Here is a 24,023-nt window from a genome sequence, read left to right as displayed (position 1 = left end):
GCAATCCACTCACCTTGGCCTCCCAAGGCGCGGGATTACAGGCTGAGCCACCGAGCCCGGGTGACTTTTTCTTTTGGATGTAAAAATTATACAAGTGTATATCTTTTCCTATGGTTACTTGATATTCTAAGTTTAGGAAAGGCTTCCTTCCCTCCGGAAATATAATCAGGGCACGCGCACTCTCTCCCCGCTACCCCCACCCCTCCTTCTCCCTCTCCATCAGGAATTTTTAAAAAATTATCTTCATTGCTATTTGAATTTATTGCAATTTTATTATGTGAGGTAAAGATCTACATTAGTCTTCACCTCCTGTTACCCCAGTTGCTAACCAGTTGTGGCAGTACTGTTAACTAATTCCTGCTTCTCTTATGTTGATTTACCATCCCTAAAACATCTTACTATATACATATCCACAAAATAGATTCTATTTTAATGTATCTAATTATTTTTAATGAGCTTTGAAAAATCAAATGGAATTAGATTAAGTAGATTTAATTGTGTAGGTCTAGTTGTCCCTTGTTATTCAGAATTTTCCTTATCACTATCATGTATCTATTTATTGTTCTAGAAAAATTTTAGAAACTTTTCATTTAAGAGACTTTTTAGAAAGTTCACCGGGCTTTCATTAGAACTGGAAGAAAGTGGTACTTAATTAGGTCAAGTATTGACAGGTTTATAATATCTAGTTTATGCATTCAGGAGCATATATTTTTCTCATTTATTTTAGATATGTTTTCCTAATGAAGTTATATTTTTGTAAGATTAATCTTAGATACTATTTTAATTTTATGCATAAGGTCTCCTTGGAAAATGTTACTTAATATAAAGTAATGGTTGGTGTGTAAGGGTGCTGTTGGTTTTAACTTTTTTCCCTTCAAGTACTTAATCAATTTGTAGTTTTTATTTGACTCTTTATTATAGTTATATCTGCAAGTTATTTGTTGTATTTACATACCAAAGTGTCATAATGATTAACACTGGCATACCTTGAAATAAAGTGTTTTTCTTATGCTGCATTGTTTTGTTTTATTGTAATGCCCTGGATAGATTCATTAAACATACTTATAGATTGATATGTCAAGTCCAAAAGCTGTTTTTAAGAAATTGGTGTATAAGAGCTCAGATCAGAAGGAAAGGGGAAAAACATATAAGACTCATTATTTCATAGGATAAGACTTAACCTGCAATAATAATTTTTCTTTCTTTCTTTGTAGTTTAAAGGATTTGACCCAAATCAGCTAAGTGTAGCCACATTATTGTTTGAGGGGGACCGTGAGAAGGTTCTTCAACATGAAAAACAAGTGTATGACATTGCTGCAAAATTTGGGTATGACTTCAAGTTCATAATGACAAGAGAAAATTAAGTGAAAATTCTAATATCTCTAAGCAGTTATTAATGTACCTAGCATTAATGCCTCAAAACAGACTGCATGTTTCGAAGCAGTTGTTAATTTCAGTTTAGAATTACATTTGTGGTAATTCATGACAGTACATTAAAAATATTGTTTTGGTTTACCTCCAAAATCTGTAGGAAGTTAGATTGAGATGGTGCTCTTACTTGTCTAATCATGTATGTAATATTATTAAACATTGTATCTTTCCTAGATTTTTACATTAATGTTGGTTTTGTGATATGTATTTGTTGTGCTATTTTTTATGCTAGAGTGAAAAAGAAAATTCATTGTCATGTTACTTTTAAGTGATAATAGTATATGTTTAAAGCATGTGTTTTTAAAAGGAAATTGTATTTAATCAAAGGCATTTGATAAATTGTCTGTACTCCACCTCCCGTCACTTACTGTTTTGTGCTGGTATAAAGAAACAGAAAACATTTCACATCTATAACCAACTGAATAATGGTATGGTGGTTTCTGTCTGTCTGCTTGATGGATTATAAGACTGATTGATGAGAACTATAGTGGAAATGCCATTTATCAGGACTGGATTTTCTCCATTTTGAGTACATAAAGTAACATTTTTCTGAATACTAATCTACTTTTTCTTAATTTCAGGGATTAAAATATCATACATATTATGTTTGATCTGAGTCCTTTGTAACTATTTTTTATTCCTTTTTCTTGCTGTTTTAAAGAAAACAAACGAACAATTAATTTGGAACCATGTGTCTCAGAATGTCCCACTTTTAGGTATTTTTCTCATTTATAATGTTAGCCCTTTATTTCTAGGCGTAGTCTGAACTTAGTGTTAAAGGCAGTATTCTCAGGAGGGGAAAGGGTCTAATTTTGGACTTAATTATTAATTTATTTTTATTCTGTTTTTGAGTATTGAAAATCTCTCACTTTTATTTTTGTCCTATTTGAAATTTGTAAGTGGAATTCTAATTTCTTTAGAAAAAGGTAAAACTCATTTATTTTTTACCTTTTCTCTTCTCACAGTACCTCTTTGGGAATTACTAGTGTTTTAACCAAGTTAGTTAAAAGTAATTGTGTTATAAAGATGCATCTAATGACCAAATGACTTGGATTTCAGGTCATGACATTCTTGCTTGAATTTTTGAAATGTACATATTTCCCTTCCCAGAAGGAATTTAGCCCCTATGTATGTACTATTTTTTAGTTTCTAAGTTATTTGGAGGACATACATAATTTGATTAAAACATTGTTTTCTTAAAATATGTAATAATAGTAAGACATAAGCAATTAAGTATATTTAAATCAAAATCTTTTATATCTGCTCTAGCCTTAAATAGTAGAGACTGAAGCTTTAAAAAGTTTTGTAAACACTTTAAAATATGTGAATATTTAATTGGAATTTTAAAATTTCCCATAGGGACTTGTAGTAAAATGGAAGAGGTTATTTTCTATATTATTGGAATCACTATATATAGGTTAAATTTGCTTAGTTTCACTTCAGTCCTCTTTTTTTCCACCAACACACACACACACACACACACACACACACACACACACACACACTCGCTCGCTACTTTATAGCATCATTACTAGTTAGTAATGTCCCACATTTCCTGTTAGACTGGGATAGAATGTTAAAATGCTTATTTGTTCAACTTCACATATAATTTTCATAGGACATGACCTGTCTCTTCTTGAGCATCACCATTGATGCCAAATATATACTAGGCTCCTGATTAAATATTGGTTGAATTAATGAAACAGAATACTATATTTTCCTCTGACATCTTTTATTCAACTTCATATATGCCTAATTACTATACCACCTATAAAACTGTGTATTTTCATCTTTAGGTATTTGGCAGACAATTTTGTCAGTTTTGTTTAGTTTGAGCCACCGTCATGAATATCAGTAGTGCCAGTTTTGTTTTATCACATAAACCATCCATTTGCAACTTAATAAGTGCTTTTTTAAGATATAGATGCAGCTCTCTTCAGACACTGATACTAAGGCCCCAGAAATATTGGTTTAACTCCAGAAATTTTGCTTACTCTAAACAATACTTGTATCAGATTATCTAGTAAAAATAGTTTATAGTAAATAAAGTATCAATTTAAACAAGGGTAAAGCGTTAAAAACTTTGGCTCAGTTTAGGGGGATCCATTTTTTTGCTCTTATTATTTGTTATAATTAATTTTTTTTTAATTTTAAAGATGTGGGGTACAATTCAGGGTTAGGTACATGAGTGGTCATTGTAAAGGTAAAGTTTGGTACTCTTATTGATGTAATGCCCTCCCCCCATTAGTTTCCCATGTTTGGGTTCCTTATAAATCCTGAATGTTACGCCTTTGTCAGATATACAGTTGGCAAATATTTTTTCCCATTCTGTGGGCTGTCTCCCCACTCTTTCGATGGTTTCTTTTGCTTTGTAGAAGCTTTTCAGTTTGATGAGTTCCCATTTGTCTATATTATTTTTTATGGCATTTGTTTTTGGAGAGTTGATCAGGAATTGGTTGCCTATTCCAATTTTCGTAGGGGTTTTTCTTCTAGGATTCTTATAGTTTGAGGTTTTACATTAGGTCTTTGATCTTTTTTGAGTTGATTTTTGTGTGTGGTGATAGGTAGAGGTGCTGTTTCAATCTCCTGCATGTGGTCAACCCATTTTCCCAGCACCATTTACTGAATAGGTTCTACTCTCTCCAGTGGTTGTTGGTGGAGGCTTTGTTGAAGATGAGTTGGCTGAGAAATTGAGGTTTTGCTTCCAGAATCTGTGTTCTGTTCCATTGGTCTATATGCCTGTTCTTGTACCAATACCAAGTTGTTTTGATTATTGTAGCTTTATAGTAGAGTTTGAAGTCTGGAAGTGTGATACTTCCCTCTTTGTTTCTTTTGCTAAGAATTGTTTGGGCTATTATGTTTTTATATGAATTTCTGTGTTGTCGTTTCCATAATTAATTTCTTAATATGCTTTCATCTTGGCTCCTCTTATTTAGATGTAGACATCTTCTCCTTTAAGCAGCTCATGTTGTTTTTAGACATATGACTTAGGGCTATTTTTTATTTATTTATACCTGGAAGTATCTTATTTTGGTTTTTTAGCAGAAGTTCTAGTTTCTCCTCAGAAGTAGGCATTAATTTTTTGTTTTAATCACTAAAGACCCAGGGGTATTTTACATATGTAAATGCCACTCTGCCAACCCTCAATCTTCAGCCATTTCTTCTGCATAACGAGATGGAGATGGAGGAAAGCAGCACTAAGTTTCTTTCTGCTAATGTTTTCATGTTAGTTTAGATCATATATTTTATTTTTGAATCGAGCCATTATTAATCTTTGTTTCTTTCATTTTATCCTCTATTCCTTTTGCCTCATTAGCTTTAAATAGATTGTTTTTAAGGAAGTACTCCTAACAGTTTAGAGCTGTTTTATGTCTTATCTTAGCCATTTTTCCTCCTTGCCTTAAATCCCCACCCAAACACTGTTAAATACCTTTGAATACATATGACCTAACAGAACGTAGCAGCTACATGTTGAATAATCATACTTTGGTTGTTTATCCATGTTTACTAGTAATGTACTTTAACTTCTCCAAGAGCTGAGCAGAATAAACATTACCTGTCACCACTTCTGACAGGCGTTTTGACATTTACCATAGAACTTAAGGTAACATGTTGTTATTTTTAAAGTGTGCTTAAGTTGTTTAATGTAATTCAACATGAGAGAGATTGGGTTCACTAGATGGCCCACTGATCTAAAAAGATTGTCTTTCATTCCTCTTTCATTAGTCTTTCCAGTCCTTCCTCATGTAATAGCTTTAAATTTGAGAATCTTTTTTTAAAGGGGGAAGGGCAGGAAGTAGGGGATGTTTGTTGCTGTTTTAACATGAAGCAGTTTGAATCTATCTACATGCAATTTTCTGGATTGATTGCAAAAGTGACAGTTTAGAAGCATTTAATTTCTAATCCTTACTATTGTTTACATATTGTATTTTAAGGAATTCTGGCTAGAAGATTAACAGTTCTGAAAGCTAAAAAAAGAAGTTTAAAAAGCTAAATTTTTAAGGAAACCTATAATTCAGGAAAAAAACTTATGAATTTAGAATAGACATCCAGTTTCCTCCGGCTTTAAATTTGAAAATGTGTGATTCTGTGTGGTTTGTCCCCCTGGATCTCAGTGACATATCTTCCCTTGCTACTGCCAGATGTTAGAAGAGGGTACTAAAAAAAAAAATGACTTGACTAGGACTGGAAAGTAGAATCTTGTCTCATCCTGAGATAACAGAGGTGGGCCTGCTAATTGTTTATACCTGCTACTTCTTACCAGGTACATACTTAACATGCTCCTTTCGCAATGATTCCCAACACAGGTGTCTCACACCCTTCCCTCACCTTTACTCTTCTTTCCTTCTCTTATTAGGTTCAGGGTGTACTATTTCTGTTTCCCAGATCGGAAGTGGTTTTTCTCTTTTTGACCGAGAGTCTGTTTTATATCTGCCTGAGCTATCTGCTTAGCTATATTCCTCCCAGCACTTGCCATAGCAATTTTCTGGTTTGTTTTCCTTTGGTTTTGGAACTTTATTTGGTTTTCTACCTCCAGTCTCACATCCATCCCAGAATGATCATCTGTCTCTTCTTACTTTTCACTGTCAGCTGCCTGACCTAAGTTCTATCTTCATTGCCTGTTAACATTCTATTAATACAAACAATTCCCTTCATTTTAATATACTCCACGCTCAAGTAGTTCTAGACTACAACTGTTTCTATAAAGTCTTTGCCACTCCTTTGTGACACTAATTTGTATGTATCCATCTATAATAGTAAATTAGGAAGTTCTGATTTAGCCTGTATAGTCTACTTTGAAATTATCTTACATTACTTGTATAGAACAAGAGTACATCTACATTGTGTTATTTACTTAACACTAAATCCAACAAAACTTTCAAAGAAGAAAGTACTTAATTATATAAGTTGTTAATTAAGGCCATAAGAGAAATGATTCTTCCTTTGGTTGATCAAAACAAGTTAAAATTTGATTTCTGTTTGATGTTGGTAAAACATAATTAAAAACTATTTACTAAAGACAGTGGAAAACAATATTCATTCATTGTCTTTTAGATAAGAATAAATTTTACAAACCATAGCACTTGTACTGAATTATATGTTATACAAGATTAATTCTAACTCGATCCTGAAATACAATTTCTATAGATAAAACTACTTTCAAATTGAAAAGGATAGTTTATATGTTCCTAGTAATAAAACCTTACCTGTTGGTCTTGTACTTGCCTATATATTACTTTAATATTTGTGTGTGTGTTTTGTCTCTCATTTAAATAATAAACTCCATTTAAAAATGCCATATCTAGCCAGGCTCAGTAGCTCAGCCTATAATCCCGCGCTTTGGGAGGCTGAGGTGAGTGAATTGCCTGAGCCGCGGGTTCGAGACCCGCCCGGGCAACTTTGCGAGACCTCATCTCTACAGTAAATCAAAAAATTAGCCAGGTGTGATAGTGCACGCCTGTAGTTCCAGCTACTTGAAAGGCTGAGGCGGAAGGATCGCCGGAGCCCAGCAGGTTGAGGCTGCGGTAGCTGGGAGCATGCCAGTGCACTCTAGTCTGGGCAACAGAGTGAGACACCAACTCAAAAAAAAAAACCATATCTATTACTATGAATATTATATGTTCAAGTATTCTGGAAACCTTTTGGTATTTGGAAGTTTTTAGTCAGTCATCACATTTCTTTAGATCTGAATAAGAATATAATAATATGAGTAATAATATATTAATAAAATACTTTAAGTATCTTATTATGCTTGTGAAGATTATTTCCACTTATTTAATTATGTTTCTCATGATTAATTCTTTCTGTGCTCTTTTGAGAATGTTGGTAGAAGGGGTTGTTAATATTTGAGTTTGTTTTATTAGTTTGGAGTTTGCTAAATGGAAATATTAAAAGTGTTTTTAGATTTTTGTTTTCCAAGTTTATTCTCTTGACAGCTGTTTTGATATATTTATGATAAATGAGATTAAGATAAAAATGAGATGCAATGTAACATGTTAATCTCTTAAACTGCTATCTTGAGGTATCATCAGCTTGGTTGTTAGTTTTATATATTTTTAATAATTGATTTGAAATTTATTAGCTGTTTGTTCTTTAATTACAGTGGGTTGGCAGTTGGAGAAGATAATGGACAGAGAGGCTATTTGCTGACCTATGTCATTGCATATATTCGAGTAAGTTATATTTCCCTTGTCACTTAATTTATTGTTGCAAACGATATTTTTTCCTGCTTTGAGTTTGTCTTCTTTATTTTCTTAAATTTTAAGCTACTGTAATTTAGTACACCTTTTTACATGAGCCCTGAATTAGCTACAGTCTTCCGAAGGCCATTTAAAACTTCTAAATATGCTTTCAAGGAATTAAGGATGATTCATTATGTCTTTCTGCTCTTTAAAAGAAAGGAGACTTTCTCTGTCTAAAAGTTGAGCATACCATTCCTAACATTATCTGGTTAGAATAAGCTGTTTTATTTATCAACATTATTCACTTGATTCATAATATGTTTTAAAGGTATATAAATCTTTGTGTCTTTAAAAGTTGATATTTAACTTGATTCTATGTAGTTGTTGGTTCACTGGTGATGATTACTATATAAAATTAAATAATTTTTGTATACTTGAGCACTAAAATTTTTCTAATTCTAGATTTTATACTTATGAGAAAGTTCAATAGTTTTACTAATCTCAAGTCTGCTGTGCTTAGGGATATGAAAATGTCCTTTTGAAGTTTTATTTTTTTCATTTAGTTTTGTTTTCCTATTTTGGTTGTGGCATTATTTTCTGCTGTTGTTGGGATTACTTTATTAAAAAAAGTTTGCCTTTTATGTAATTTGAATGACCTTAGTCTAAAAGGTCATTTTTTAGTTACCCTAGTAAGAATTTGACCTCCCCAAATACTAAATTTTCTTTCTTTAAATTATGCATAAATTTATACATAATAGATGTACATATTTTCAGGATACATGCCATGTTTTGATACACTCATATAATGTATAGATAACAGCAGAATAATTGAGACATTCATTACCTCCAAATACTAAATTTTGTAGTTTTTCACTTGAAAATTTGTACATCTACAGGTTTGTTACATAGGTATATTGCAAGATGGTGAGGTTTGGGCTTCTGTTGAGCCTGTCACCCAGGTAGTGGACATGGTACTCAGTGAGTAGTTTTTCAGCCCTTTCCCCCACCTCCTTCAGGAGTGCCCCAGTGTCTGTTGTTCCCATCCTTGTGCCCATATGTATGAGTGTTAGTTCCCATTTTAGAAAGAACGTGTGGTATTCAGTTTTCTAATTCACTTAGGATGATGGTCTCTAGCTGCATCCATGTTGCTGCAAAGGACATGATTTTGTTCTTTATGGCTGTGTAGCATTCCATGGTGTATATGTACCACATTTTCTTTATCTAGTCCACTGTTGATGGACACCTAGGTTGGTCATTATTATGGATAGTGCCACAGTAAACATGTGTATGCATGTGTCTTTTTGGTAGAATGATTTATGCACCTTTGCATATTTACCTAGTAGTGGGATTGCAGGGTTGAATGTACATCTATTTTTAGTTCTTTGAGAAATCTCCAAATTGCTTTCCACAGGGGTGAAAATAGCTTATATTCTCACAAACAGAATAGGAGTATTCCCTTTTCTCTGCAACCTTGCTGATATCTGTTGTTTTTCGACTGTTTAATAAAAGCCATTCTGACTGGTATGAGGTGGTATCTCACTTTGGTTTTGATTTGCATTCCTCTGATTATTAGTGATATGAAACATTTTTTATATGTTGATTGGCCACTTGTATGTATTCCTTTGAGAAGTGTCTGTTCATGTCCTTTGTCCACTTTTTAATGAAGTTATTTGGTTTTTTTCTGTCAATTCATCTGACTTCTTTGTAGATTCTAGAAATCATTTTGAAGAAAATTCTTATATAAACTTATAGACAACTTGATTTTACTACTGTAAGAAAGATTGAATTAATATGGTCTCATTTTAGAAAAAAATCTAATTCTAGCTAAGATCTAAATTTTGAATTACAGTGAATTTGAAGCATATAGTCCATAATAAGTACCTCCATATACTGTCAATACCCAAGGTTTTTCCCATAGTAAGCATTTTGAATATACACAAAACATTTGTTACCATTTTCTCTGAGCATATTGACCTTTTCCCCATAATACTGAATTCAGAATTCTAGAAAATGAAATATAACTGTAACAAGTATAGCATAGACACAGTTTGGAGTAAATATTGGAATTTTTAAGGTTCCAATTAGTGATGAAGCTGAGTCAAAAACAAGTTAGACACATTTTCCCTCCCGGGATTATTTGTTTTATCTTCTAAAAAATTTTGCAATGCTTAATATCATGTTTACCAAATATGTTTACTGAAGAAATGAATACATAAGAGAACACCACACATATTTGCATCAGTAATTTTTGGATTTTTTTCTCCAAACTACAGGTACAGTTGAACTAAATTTTACTGCAAGTGAAAACTTAACATGTATTGATTTTTCTACTTTATAAATTTTTTTTCCAAATCTTTGCACGTCTGTGGTAGCTTATGAATCCTTTCCAGTTTGATAATAAGACAATTGTGTTCTATGTAAAGATACTAGATGTTATAAATTACTTGTAACAGAAGTATTATATCTTTTTTTAACAGAAGTATTATATATTAAACACTATAAAATATTTTTTTAACAGAGCTACTTCCTGATATTTTTATTCTGTCTCTTCAGATAGTCCTTCTATTCTGTTACTTCAAAGAGAGGCACTATATTTTCTAAATTTATTTTTAAAGAAAAGTTGATTTTTAAGAAAAAACAAAATCTCCCCCTAAACATCACTCCCCCCATTCCCTACCCTCCTGCTCCTTCCATCTTAATGACCCATTTTTAATATTGGCTAATTTTCTATTTAGGCCATTAAAAATCTATTCTGATAGTTTTCTTTTACATGTATATATACTGTTCTTGGATAGAGACTCCATTTGCTAGAGAAATCTTTGAGTTCCTACCCTTTGCCAGGCATTCTTCCCGGTGCCAAGGATACAGAGAAGAACAAGTTAGGCAAAGTTCCTTTCTGATGGAGGTTGTAGCTCACTCTCAGGGCAACTTTTAATGCTCTTGTAAGATATATAGTAAAGAGCAATTGAAGTTCCTTTAGAAACTTGCAAGGCTACCAGTGAACATGAAATACTAACAGTGTTATTGATTCCTCTGCATCTATTGTAGTTTCTTGATTTCTCTATGTGTCTTAACAGGACTTGGGTTTGGAATACTATATATTAGGAGAATCTTTTGAGACTTCTGCTCCTTGGGACAGGTAAAATATAATGAAATGCCTGATACTATTCAAATATGCTTTATGAATTGCTTGAAGTAATGTTTCTTTGTGTGTGAATATGTAAACTTTTAAAATTGTTTAAAGAGGACCAGGCACCGTAGCTCACAGTAGCTCACACATATAATCCTAGCATTTGGGGAAGCATTTAGATCATTCAAGACCACAAGTTCAGAATCAGCCTGGTCAACATAGCAAGACCCCATCTCTAAAGAGAAAAAAAAAAAGAAAGCCAGGCATGGTGGCACGTGCCTGTAGTCTTGGCTACTCAAGAGGCTGATGAGAGAGGATTGCTTGAGCCCAGGAGTTTGAGGTTACATGGAGCTATGATTGCACCACTGCACTCCGACCTGGATAACAAAGCAAGACCTTGTTTTAAAAAATAAATACATATATATAAGGAAATATTGAAACAAGGTAGTTGATTTTATTTAAAGTAATGTCTTTGGATGTGGTGGTTTACGCCTCAGCACTTTGAAAGGCTGAGGCAGGAGGGTTGTTGGAGACAAGGAATTCAAGACCAGCCTGGGCAATATAACAAGACCTTGTCTCCAAAAAAAATAATAAAAATAAATTAATATGTTTATTAGAATACCATATATTCAAGCCTCTTTTTTTGGATTTGAAGCAAATGTGTCTGTGAGCCCAAGCAAGCATGAAGGCATTGGTGAATTTTACATTTTGAAGTAATTGAACATGAAATGTTACTGTTTGATTTTACTTAGCTATGACTTAAATTCTTAAGTGATTAATATGCTTAAATGTTCTCTCAAATATCCCCCCAAATTATAAAATCAGTTAACCGTTCTTTTATCATATATTATTTAGCTCTTGATAATTGTATGTGTAAAATTTTAATGGGCATTTAAGTAATTCTGAAAGCTTAAAATCTAATTTATCTAATTAAGTATAATTTTTATTTTTAAGTTTAAGCAAAATTTTAATACTGGAGCATATAAGAAATGACCCAGATAAGATAAATGGAAATAAATTTTAGAATCATTTTTTTTTTAACCAGAAATACACACACACAAACACACACACTCAATATTAGGGAATTAATAAAAACTGATTAGAAAATATGAAATGGTTTATTAAAAATAAACTTATGAATGTTTAACTCATTCAGTAATAAAAAAGTTATCAAGGAGATGGTCAGTACAAGTTTAATGTTCCTTATCCAAAATGCTTGGGATCAGAAGTGTTTCAGATTTTGGAATACTTGCATTCTATGCTTACCAGTTGAACATCCCAAATTTGGAAACTTGAAATGCTCCAGTGACCATTTCTTTCTATGTTGTCCAAAAACTTTTGGATTTGGGAGCATTTCAGATTTTGGATTTTTGTGATAGGAATACTGAACCTGTATATTTGTATTTTGTTCTACTATACCTACATTTTATTTTATCTTTATAAAATTTACAAAATACTCTAAATCCATAATAAAATATGTAGGTTCTAACAATTTCCCACAAATTCACCTCTTAGATTGCATATCCTAACATTTTGTTCTCCCCCAACCTCTTTTTTACTCCTAGAGAACTTTTTACTTTTCTACAGGCAGCCTGCATCTACTATGGGTAATGACTTTTGGTACATTGATGCTCATATTCCATGTACTGTTAGCTAATAACTCAATTTATAGTATCATTCTGTTATTCACAATTTTTTTTTCTATTTGAAATTTACTTCCTCAGATTGAAATGTTATTCATAATTTTTGATGCTAAATTTTAACAGGGGGAATAAATCTTGTAAATAAGAACAACTGGGGCGGGGGGGCATAACTTCACTAAGGGTACCTAATCCTAAACCAGGAGAAGTAAGGACCAGTGGGAGGCCCAAACTTCATCTACACACAGACCACTTATGAACCTAATCCTGACGTGTACCCCACATCTTTAAAATTAAAAAAAAGAAGCCAAAAAATAAAAATAAAAACAATTACTAGCTCATGAACATTTGATACTTTTGAGGAGCAGAAATAGTTTGGCAGTTGTTAATAATGATCTCAAAGACTTTAATACCTCTCCTCAATTATATTAATCAGTTTGCCTATTACACAGAGTACCTTAGACTGGGTGACTTACATGTTCTTAAACAGTAAATATTTATTTCTCAGAGTTCTGGAGGGATGAAGTCTACTATTAGAGTGTCAACATGATTGGGTTGTTGGTGATGGCCTCCTTTCTGGTTTCTAGATGGCTATCTTGTTATATCCCCACGTGGGGGACAGCAGAGAGAGAGAGAGAGAGAGCGCGCGCGCGAGAGAGAGAGAGAGAGAGAGAGAGAAAGCAAACCGTCTTATGGTTTTTTATGAGGGCTCCACTCTCATGACCTAATCATTTCTCAAAGGCCCAACCTTCTAATACCATTAATTGGGGGATTTAGGATTTCAATGTAGTATGTGAATTTTGAGAGGGACACGAGCATTCAGTCCATATCACTGGGGAAAGTGGGTTAGTATAGTGTTATCTCTTAAGCATTATGAATTTTCTTGTCATCATCTAGTACTGACTAATGATTAACATCTTGTTTTTTTATTCTTCCAACTGTGGAAGCTAATCATGTGCTAATTTTAAATTTTTCTTCATCTATTCCCTACATATTTAATTGACTCATTGATATACCTGTTTCATGCAGGATTATGTATTTTCATTTAAAACAATTTCTTCAACTGAAGTTTTAATAAATAACAATGGAATTCAGCACATTTTTAAATGTAAAATTTGCTTGTTACCCAGTTAATCATTTGCTTTTTCTTTCAAAGCTTTAGCTAAATACAGACCATGTTTAGCAGTAGTCCATGGGATCAGAGTCTTTAACCATCATACATTATTAGGTTACTGACCTTTTTCTGTATAAGCCACTTAAGAGATTATTGGTTTTACTAATCTTTATGTATCCCTAAGTGTCACATACCATTATGACCCTACCATATTGGCTGTACCTGCTAGGTGCTGAATGAATATTCTCCACATATTCCTATGAATGAGCTCTGGAATAATGTGAGATTACAGCCTATACAAATAGAGGCTTAAGAGTTGAAAATTTTAAGGATTTTGGAGATACCAACAAGAGTCTTATTAAAATCAAGAAACTAGATAATATGGAATAACACAGAAAATATGGAATAAAGGGGAAAGAAGAAGCCCCAAGAAAGAAGTCCAGGGAACCTCAACATTTAGGAGATAGTCATACAAACAAAAGCTGGCAAAAGATACTGAGGAATACTAGCTAGAACATTTTGAGGAAATTTGGTGATTTCAGTGATGTGAGAAAAGCCATAGTGTTAAGTGCCCTAAGTGATGGATAATTTACCCCTTTGCACTCAGCGACATCTCACAGATCACCTACCAGCAACTCAACTGCACTTTTTAATAGTATAGTGAAAACAATGAATCACTTCATAGATAGTATTCCGTTGGAACCATTTATTTTATTGTAATGATATTTGCCTTGTAATGGAATTTTGGACATTGAGGAACTTATTTATGACCAAAAAATCAAAATTTTATATCTCATATTTTTCTCATGTGTTGTAACACTTGAAACAATCACCAACATGCATTGCAGGTTCATTGATACATCTTGTGCAATAGTAATTTGTTTGATATCTTACACCTGGTGTTTTTCTGTTCGAGCAGACAATGCAGTCTCATTTTCTTTCTCCCACTTTAATAATATGTAATATGTGATTGTCCAGTCTATTGTTCGAAGAAGGTATAGAAGGACGCATTCGTGATTCCTGAAAACCACTTCTTAACTGATAGATCATATATCAGTATATATTCCATCTCTTTGTTTTTTCATGCAATTGTAATGGAAAATTTCAAGAAAACATACATTTTTGAAAAATTTGCGCTTGCATAAGTTTGTCCTGTATAATCACCAGCAATCTCTTTATATCTCCTGAGAGAGGATATTTGAGTGGCTTGCTAGATTTATGATGTCCCCTCAGAGGAGACATCCAAGTGCAAAGGGTTACTATAGGTCAAATAATAATTTAAATGTATATAGTTCTGTTTATATCTTGTAAATATATTAGTCCAAATGGACCATATTAACCTTTGCTCAAGTTCTGTGAGAGAATACTTTCAGAACTCCCTCTCTAAAAATCATTTATTGAAAATGTCCCGTTGGGGGTTATAACTGTTCAGTACTATTCTTTCATCAACTCCTCTTCATTATTCACCTACCAGTAAGAGCTTACATATGAGTTCTTAACATACTCCTTTTTCCTATTGTATTTTTGAGACTATTAGATATATTTAAGTGCATTTGAACTGAAATACAGTCCCCTCAAGTAGTTTAACTTGCAAAGGACTAGAAAAGCAGGTATATTGCAGTTTTAAATTTTTTTTAGACTACTTTGCTGGAGCACTTACATTCCATTTTCTAGAGCCAAGACAGAGAACTTGTTATTTTTATAAATTTGTAATATTCATTAACTCTTGTAAATATTACAGCTTAGTAGATTTTATTTATATTTTTACAGATTTATTTTATAAGGTAGATTTTCAAAATGAAGACATATTAAATATCAATAATCTAAATGCTTTATGAGATATTTTTTAAACACGCTTCCTTGCCCTAAGTGATGGATAAGTAATATTGATGAACATATTTACCTGCAATTCTCATAAATTAAAGCAGAATTTAACTTAAAAGCATTGTTTTATAAAATCAGAATTTATAAAGCTTTCAGATACTTTTCATAAAAATTTACAAATTGACATGCTAATAAAACCTTAAAACTTGTCATTGGAGGAGGTTTAGTCATATATTTTTTATTCTTATTGGAAATATGGGCAACTTTGCTCGTGTTTTATACAGCATGATCTATTTAAATGTTATTGTTTTTATCAAATTGGTTCTCATACTCAGCTACATCAGTCTTCAGGCTAGATACAGGCCAGACTTATGAGTTTCTCTAGTATTATTTCAATTATCTCATGATGCTAAACAAAGGTAGTTGTCATTGTGTGGCCAGGATATTTATAGGGAATAAAATAGTTTATATATACCTTAAGCGTTTTATTTTTCAGATGAAACAAAATATGAAGTTATAACAATGTGTTGCAGCTCATATTAAAAAAAATAAATGAATTTAACAATAGATTAATATTGACAAATGTTATCAATCCCCTTTTTCCTTTAATAATTATTATTATCTCTCACTTGTCTGTTTTTATTGAGTTTTAACATCAAACAGTCTAACATAGCACATTAATATTTTACACATAGTGTGTGTTTAATAAGTCTTTGTCAAATGGGATTTCACTTGAAAATAAGCTATTTAGCATTTGATATAATGTCATGATTATTAACTAAATTCTTTTCAAATTAAGGATAACTTGTTAGACATAAAGATTGGTATTCATATAACTTATAATTAAATTTTTGTTATGTTCTGTATAACTTTTTTAAAAACTCTTAAAATCTTGTAATTGAATTTATTTTAAAATCAGGCTTTCTTAAGTGTAAGAAGCTACATTCAGGAGGCTTGAGTATGTTCTTCTGAATTCTGCTTTCCTTAAGCCAAAAAAAGAAAGAACTTTGCTCCCTTTGAAGTTAGGCATGGAAGGCTCAATTCAAATGATCAAGGATCTTGTCTATTCTTGAAGGAGTTACTATGAAAGCTTTAGTTAAGAAAATTTTGACTTGAAAGATGCCAGATTAACCAACATTTAATAGAATTTGTGTAGTTCTCATTTGAAAGCTTAATACTGTATTCGTTTATCTTTTTTTTAGAGTTGTAGATCTCTGTAGAAACGTAAAAGAAAGAATAACAAGGGAATGCAAAGAGAAGGGTGTTCAGTTTGCTCCTCTTTCTACATGCAGGTGAGTTTTTTTAATTGTTTTTATACTCCTTATTCTGAAAATCAATGGGGGAAATATAATTTGCCAGTTGAGGAAAAGCTTCAGACTATTACACTTGGCAAACTTTTCTAAACTTCACTTACCAATTTGCTAGGATTGTGTCCCTGGGATTTTACAGCAGCCCTGAGCCCTTTAGGAACAGGATTTCCTTGTGGGAGTAAGGCTTCTACCCTAATTGGATGGCATAACAGTAAAGAGCCAAGTGTCTGAGCTCCTTGAAAGAGAGAAGGACTCCTTTATTCACTGAAACTACAATTATATAGTCAAGAAACTATAAATTGTATGCATAATCAGTATAGCTCTTCATCAGAGGGAAAAAAAAAACAGCCATTTTAGTTGTTGATTACATGAATGGGAGTGGAATATAGGAATAAGAGGAGCAAGAAATCTAAGTGATGATTAACTCAATGCTTTCCATTAGATCTTTCTTTCATATTGGAAATATTCTGTATCGGCATTGTCCTATATAGTTACCACAAGCCACATGTGGTTGTTGAGCAATTGAATGTGGCTGGTGTAACTTAGATCTGAATTATAAACTTTATTTAATTTCTTAATTAATTTAAATAAATAATTAACTGCATGTGTGGCTAGTGTTTTCCATGGTACATGGTTAACTGATGAGCTTGTCTTCTTTATGAAATAGCTGCCCAAATAAAGTTTTCTTGAGAAGAGTCCATTTATATTCAGTCTTTTCATATTAATTTTCTGTGTAAACATGAGAAGATGAAATGTCTCAAGATTGAAGTGAACATTTAACTTCTCTAAATAGTTAGAAAACTAATTTGAATGGAGAATAAATGAAAATGAGAGCAATCATGAGAAGGAGAAGCTTAAAGTGAATGCTGCAGTAGTAATCTAGAACTTTAAAATTTATTGAATATTTTGTATTGCATAAGTGCCTTGCTTTTTTCCTTTGTGTGTATATGTTATTTCCAAGAACATATCTCAAATGTTTATTACAGAAACATTTTACAATATAAATATGAAAAGGGTAATTTTGAATAAAGGATAATCTTTATGATTAAGTGTACTTGATACTGGACTTCTGAAACTAGTTATGCTTCAACACAGCAGGTTTTTTTTATATATTTCTGTTCATGGTGGTTGTTTCTCTGATATACTCAGAATTACTTAGAAAGTAGACCTTGGCCTATTCCTACCCATTAATCAGGCCCTGCCCTTCAACCATCTCACCATGGCAACTTTCTGCCACTTTGAGAATTTTGTCTTGTAAGACTGAATGCATCTGAAAAGTGAATGCACTGTTTTGCGGTTTATTAGTAATGTAATCTCTTCAAGCTCTAATTTTATCAAAGTAGTAGTAATACCATTTCGTGATGGGAACTGTTGTAAGAATCAAATGTGAAAGCTGTGAACAAACGTTTAAGCTCTGAAATGCTATATATATGCTATAGTTATTGTGATATAATTACATCAAGCTTGAGGTAGACAAGTCACACTAGATTTAGTAAGGAAATTTTGAATGTTTGTTTTTCTTCCCTGATGATTGCCTCAGGAGGGGCAGCTTGTTACATCTACTTGTTCTTTATAGCATGACAGTGTGTATATATTTGTTTTGCAAGACTGGAAATATTTCTGTGCCTTTTAAACTGCTAATTTTTTGTGTTTCTCTTTTCTCCTGTCATTTTCATTGTCTCATCTACTTTCCTACCACAATAGTTTCTTAGTTGTACTTATTGCTCCCATTGGGAGAGGCATTTTAGAATTTGCTGAGTGTGCTTTTGCAGGTTAAAAAAGTAAAATTCTATTAGGAGATCTGAGGAAAGCATCTTTCTTATACTTTAACTGTTCATTTCAATAAAAAGGGTCTCCTTGAAATAGTCTTTTCTGCTTCTGTGTGAGAGAGACAACTAGGGTTTGATGAGCCTTGCGGAAAGTACCAAGTCAGGTCTGTATTAGCATGTTTTAGAACAAGTACATTGGGGATAGAATAAGAGATTATAAAAGCTGAAAAAGTGGATTTTAGAAGTTATTGACTGTGCATTTGAGATATCTGAAGGAAGAGTAAAATAAAGGTCTGTGTAATAAAAATTTTATAACTTGGTAAAGCTAATGGTGGTTTAGTGGAGAAAACCTTTCCAGATGAAGTTGTAAGAAGATATATGTTGCTTTGTAAAAAAAAAAAATTGGGAGGGTATTGTTTAAAATGAATATTTTGTCTTTTTTAATAAGTAAATTTGTTTTTATTAGAATTCCCCTCGTAAATGTAAAAAAACAAAAATTATCAGAGTTCCAAAACAGAAGAGATTTCATAGATTTCAATGGCCAACCATCATACCATCATTTTTCTTTTTTATTTATTATTATTTTTTTCTTTTTTAAAGTTTATTTTAAAGTTGTGGGGTACAATTCAGGATTAGATATACAAGTAGTCATTGTACAGGTAAGTTTTGGGCATCCTTTTGGTCCCCACATTGCCTGGTTTGAGATCAGGAACCCTTATTAATGTTATGTGCCCTACCTCCCATCCCCCACCTGGCAGCTTCTGGCTATTGCCAGTCCCTTTGTTATAGTATTGTAGTAAATGTTCAGGGTTCACTTATGACTGAGGACGTGTGGTACTCACTTCTTTGTTTCTGTGATAAATCACTGAGTATTATAGATTCTAAATCTATCCAAGTTGCTGCAAAGTCCATATGTTTGTCCTTTATGGCTGCATAATAGTCTATTGTGTATACGTACCACACATTTTTTTTTTTTTATCCAGTCTGGTTTCAATGGGCAGAGTGGTTGGTTCCTTTATTATAAGGCTATAATAATCAAAATATCCTGGTATTGGTACAAGAGCAGGCATGTAAACCAATGGAGAATATTTTATCTTAAAGTCTTTCATATTAAGAAAAAAAATTGTTGTTTTTTTTTTACATTATCACCCAAATTAATATGTAGGTCTTCTCTTGATGGTTTAATCTTTTAGACAGACAATCAGGCTCTTTTATTATGATCCTGAAAACAAATCAGGCATGATAATCCAAAAGCCATTTGTTGTCATTAAAGTTTGAAACATTTTAAATAATAAAATCTATTCTTGTGTAGCTGACAAATTTTTATTTCTTTTTGTCAAGTGGCATCTTAACAGATTTTACCCTTTCCCTTCCTCTTTCTGCCCCACCTGTCTTTTCCACATCTCTCAAGGAGCAACCTCCATCTCTGCTATAAAAATCATTGTGATAAACCACTACTTATTGAAAATAATTGGAAGGTAAAATATTCTGCCTTAGAGTACATTCAGTAATAACACTTGAATCTAGGTTCTTCAGAATGTATTCATGAGGCCTAAGAATCTTCATTATGTATTGTAGATCAGGGGTCCCCAGCCTCTGGACCATAGACTGGTATCCGCCAGTGGCCTGTTAGGATTGCAAGAGTTGAGTGGTGGGTGAGCAGAAGCTTCATCCGCATTTACAGCTACTCCCCATCACATTACCGCCTGAGCTCTGCCTCTTGTCAGATCAGCAGCTGCATTAGATTCTCATAGCAGTGCGAACTCTATTGTGAACTGTGCATGCTAGGTATCTAGGTTTCTTGCTTCTTATGAGAATCTAATGCTTGATGATCTGAGTGCCACTGAGACAGTGATGCTAGCTCTGGGAAGTGACTGCAAATACAAATTAACATTAGTAGTGAGGTTTGACTGCACAGAGACCATAATAAATCAATTGCTTGCAGACACATATCAAAACTCTATCAGTGAGTGACAAGTAAGTTGATGTACTTTTTAAAAGAATTTTCTTATAGAGGCTTAAATGTTTATTTTCTGTAATCACTTTATAAAGCCAGATAGATATGCGAAGTTTAATTATTTGAATGACTGATAAATAAGTTTTAAATATGGTTCTTATGGTTCATATTTGATTAACATTTAGAGTTTGATTTTAGTTTAGATTGATTTGAGTTGCTTAAGAGTGGTGAAGGCGATTATTCTGTGTTAGATGTATGAGATGTATTTTTTAAACCAGTTTAAAAAAAAAAAAACCTATTCCAAAATTATTTTAAATTACTCATGCATCTAATTAAAATCAAAGATCCCAAGAAAAATAACTAAGCTGAAGGGTATGTCTGTTGGATTCATTTATCTCATTTTTGTCCATTAAATGGTACTTTGTACATTGGAATATAAATTCTAATCCTAAATTTTTAATAGCAGCTGTATGGGAATTGATTCTAACACAAGTAAAGTACTCCAAAAAGTGTAGAGCACAACACATTTTTAGAAACTTAAGAATAATGTGGTAACTCTAACAACCACACTATGACTTGTGTAGATGATCTTGGAAGAGGTTAGTGTTTAAGTGTCCTAAATGATAGAACTGATCTATTTTAAAACGTGGTTAGATCTTAGTCATTGTCTGAAATGGACCCAAATTGAGGTATTTCAAAAGGTGTTTTTCATTATTTGGACTTTGTCTGAAATATTAATCAATCAGGCCTATCAAGTTTTCTTATGACTTTAGTAGTCTGCCTATCTACTGAAAACTGAGCTGTGTAATATATAGATCCTGGATTTGTTGGGAGATGGTTATGAGTGATGTATATTTTACTAATTGCTATAAACTCATTTCATTCATTTGTCCTTTAAATTGTATTTGAATTTGATTATTCTTAATGATAGTGCTCTTATACTTTAAGTGCTTTTCCGTTTTTCTTAAACTTTGTAAATCTGGTACTTAATGTGCAAACATTCAAAGGATCTTTTTTATGAGGGTGAATTAGCACTAGAAGAAAGACATCTGGCAAATTGACAGTAGCATTGTTAAACAGTACATTTCTTCTGTTCTGAGGCACCTAACATTTGGCCTAAAAGGCCATTAAAATTTTAGATTAGATTCTATTTGCATTGTGTAGTAAAAAGAGTATTTCCTCTGTATTTGCTCCTTCTGTTAAATTAAGTTCTTTGTGGGAACCTCTGTAAATTGCATATGGAGATTTAACTATGATTACCTTAGTTCCCTTTTAAATGCTTTCCTAATTGCATTTTGAAACCTCAAATATATATTTTATATATATATATGTGATTTAATCTTACATTCTTGATTTTTTTTGTGTACACACATATACAAAAAAAATGTACAGATATGGGCATAGACACTATTTTAAGGCCTTGTCACTGTATTTGATATGATCATTCAATTTGTTTTCTAAATCCTTACTGTGTATTAATGCGAACTTAGTGAAGGTTCAGTATTTCACTCAGTCTGATCATATTTGATATTTGAGCATTTCTCTTGTTTCTACTTTCAAAGTCTTATACTTATTTCTGTTAACTTTGAGGAAGTTTAGAAAACCTATAACTGGTCATCAGGTTTCTTTTAGTCTATTTGGTGACTGACTTTAATTGCAGTATACTTAATAAAAAAAAATTCTTCCTGAGGGAGATGGGCTTTTTGTTTTTTGTTTTTAAATTTCAGGCCAATTAGAGAAACATTTACATTGCTTTTAATTTTTTAATTTTTTGGTATGGGGGGATAATCTAGACTTACAAAATGAGTTGCAAAAATAGTTCCTGTATACCCTTCACCCATCTTCCCTAAATGCTAATATCTCACATAACTATAGTATGATTATCAAAACCAATGTGTTGTTCTAATACTATTAACTTAATCTACAAACTTCCCACTGTTATCTTTTTTTCTGGTTTAGGATCCAGCCCGGGGTTACATAGTGTGTTTAGTTATCATGTCTCTTAATCTTCTCCATTCTGGAAAAATTCCTCAGACTTTATCTTTTAGAAGCTTGGTACTTTTGAAGAATACTGGCTATTTGTCTTGTAAAATATCTTTCCATTTGACTTTGTCTGGTGTTTCCTTGTGATTGAGTAAACGCTATACATTTTGGGAAGAATACCATGGAATGATATGGTCTTTTCGTTTATTGTATCAGTAGAAACACGATGTTGATGTCTCTTATTGGTGATGTTAACTTTGACCTCTTGGTTAAGGTGATGCCTGCCAGGTTTCTTAACTTGAAAATTACTATTTTATCTCATTGTACTTTTAAAATATCTTATGGTGAGAAACTTTGAGTGTATGCAAATATACTACTCCATATACTATCTCCTCATCATCAGTCTCCTATTGTTGATCTTGATATGATATTTGAAAATGGTGATTTTCTATTTTCATCATCCCCTCTACATTTATCAGTTGGAATTCACTCCACTGAAGAGCTTTCCTGTCCTCCATGTTACCCCACGCTGCCATCTTTTTATCTATTGGTCACTTAGTAGGGACTCATAGGTATTTTATTCTCTGAAATATATCCATTATTATCATTATTAACTTTGTTCAAATTTACCCAGATTTGGCCATTGGGAACTCCTTCAAGTTGGCTTCTGTGTCCTTTTGACATGGGAACATTTTTAAAGAGAAAGAAAAAGCATGCTCATACTTGGAAAGGTTCAGTAATTGAGGCAGAGTGAGGAGTGCCTGAGATCTGAGGCCTTGAATGAATAACTTTCCTGTCCTCCATGTTAACCCCCCCCCCATCTTTTTATCTATTGGTCACTCAGTAGGGACTCATAGGTATTTTATTCTCTGAAATATATCCATTATTATCACTATTCGCTTTGATCAAATTTACCCAGATTTGACCATTGGGAGTTCCTTTAAGTTGGCTTATGTATCCTTTCCACATGGGAAGGTTTTTGAAGAGAAAGAAAAAGCATGCTCATACTTAGAAAGGGTCAGTAATTGAGGCAGAGTGAGGAGCATCTGAGATCTGAGGCCTTGGGGGACAGGAAAGCAAGCTTCAGAGGATTTGTGTGCTTTAGAGTTGGTATAAATGAAGATACATCTCCTTATGCCATCACAGCATATGGAGCCATTGCTTACCATTGCTCATTTGATCTTGGTTTCTTCCACAAATTCTTTGGTTTTTCTTTTTCCTGCTGTCAAAATTGTGGCTATTTTTAGCTCATTCTTCCCTCCTTGATTCCTTCAGTGTTTGTCCATCTACTTCCTCTACTCTTGGATATCTAGCTTTTTACTCTTCTCTTATTTCCTGGTAGATTTCTCCTATATGAGGGGGACCCCCACAAATCAAGAATTTATTTATTTAAAAAATCGTATATTTATTCTTATGTGTTTAAGACATGGTGAGAGTCACCTTCAAAGTACTCTTCTTTTGATGCAGTGCAGCTATCAAGATGCTTTTTCTACTGTTCAAAACAGTTTTTGATCTTGTCAATTTTGATGCCTTTTAGTGCTTGTCATTTTTTGTTTCATCTTTTCCGTGTTGGCAAACATTTCCCTTCGAGGACTTTTTTCATCTGGGGAAACCAAAAAAAAAAGTCACTCAGGGTAAGATTGGGTAAACAGAGAGGATAGGGCATGGAGGTCATGCTATTTT

General features: G+C 32.7%; 1 protein-coding gene across 1 annotated transcript in view; it reads left to right on the top strand.

The window, feature by feature from the left end:
* AGPS (alkylglycerone phosphate synthase) overlaps window positions 1-24,023 on the top strand; it is a 148,390-nt gene that overhangs the window by 102,238 nt on the left and 22,129 nt on the right. The window contains exons 14-17 of the mRNA XM_008057032.2: window positions 1,215-1,327; window positions 7,535-7,604; window positions 10,691-10,752; window positions 16,524-16,613. Of these exons, the coding sequence (XP_008055223.1) occupies window positions 1,215-1,327; window positions 7,535-7,604; window positions 10,691-10,752; window positions 16,524-16,613 (335 nt within the window). The remainder of the gene's footprint in view (window positions 1-1,214; window positions 1,328-7,534; window positions 7,605-10,690; window positions 10,753-16,523; window positions 16,614-24,023) is intronic.

The sequence above is a fragment of the Carlito syrichta genome, unplaced genomic scaffold (genome assembly GCF_000164805.1).
Source record: "Carlito syrichta isolate Samal-C Ts95f unplaced genomic scaffold, Tarsius_syrichta-2.0.1 Scaffold302617, whole genome shotgun sequence".
NCBI classification, from domain to species: domain Eukaryota; kingdom Metazoa; phylum Chordata; class Mammalia; order Primates; family Tarsiidae; genus Carlito; species Carlito syrichta.
Note: the sequence above shows the minus strand (reverse complement) of the source record. Positions and strands in the feature narration are given on the sequence as shown.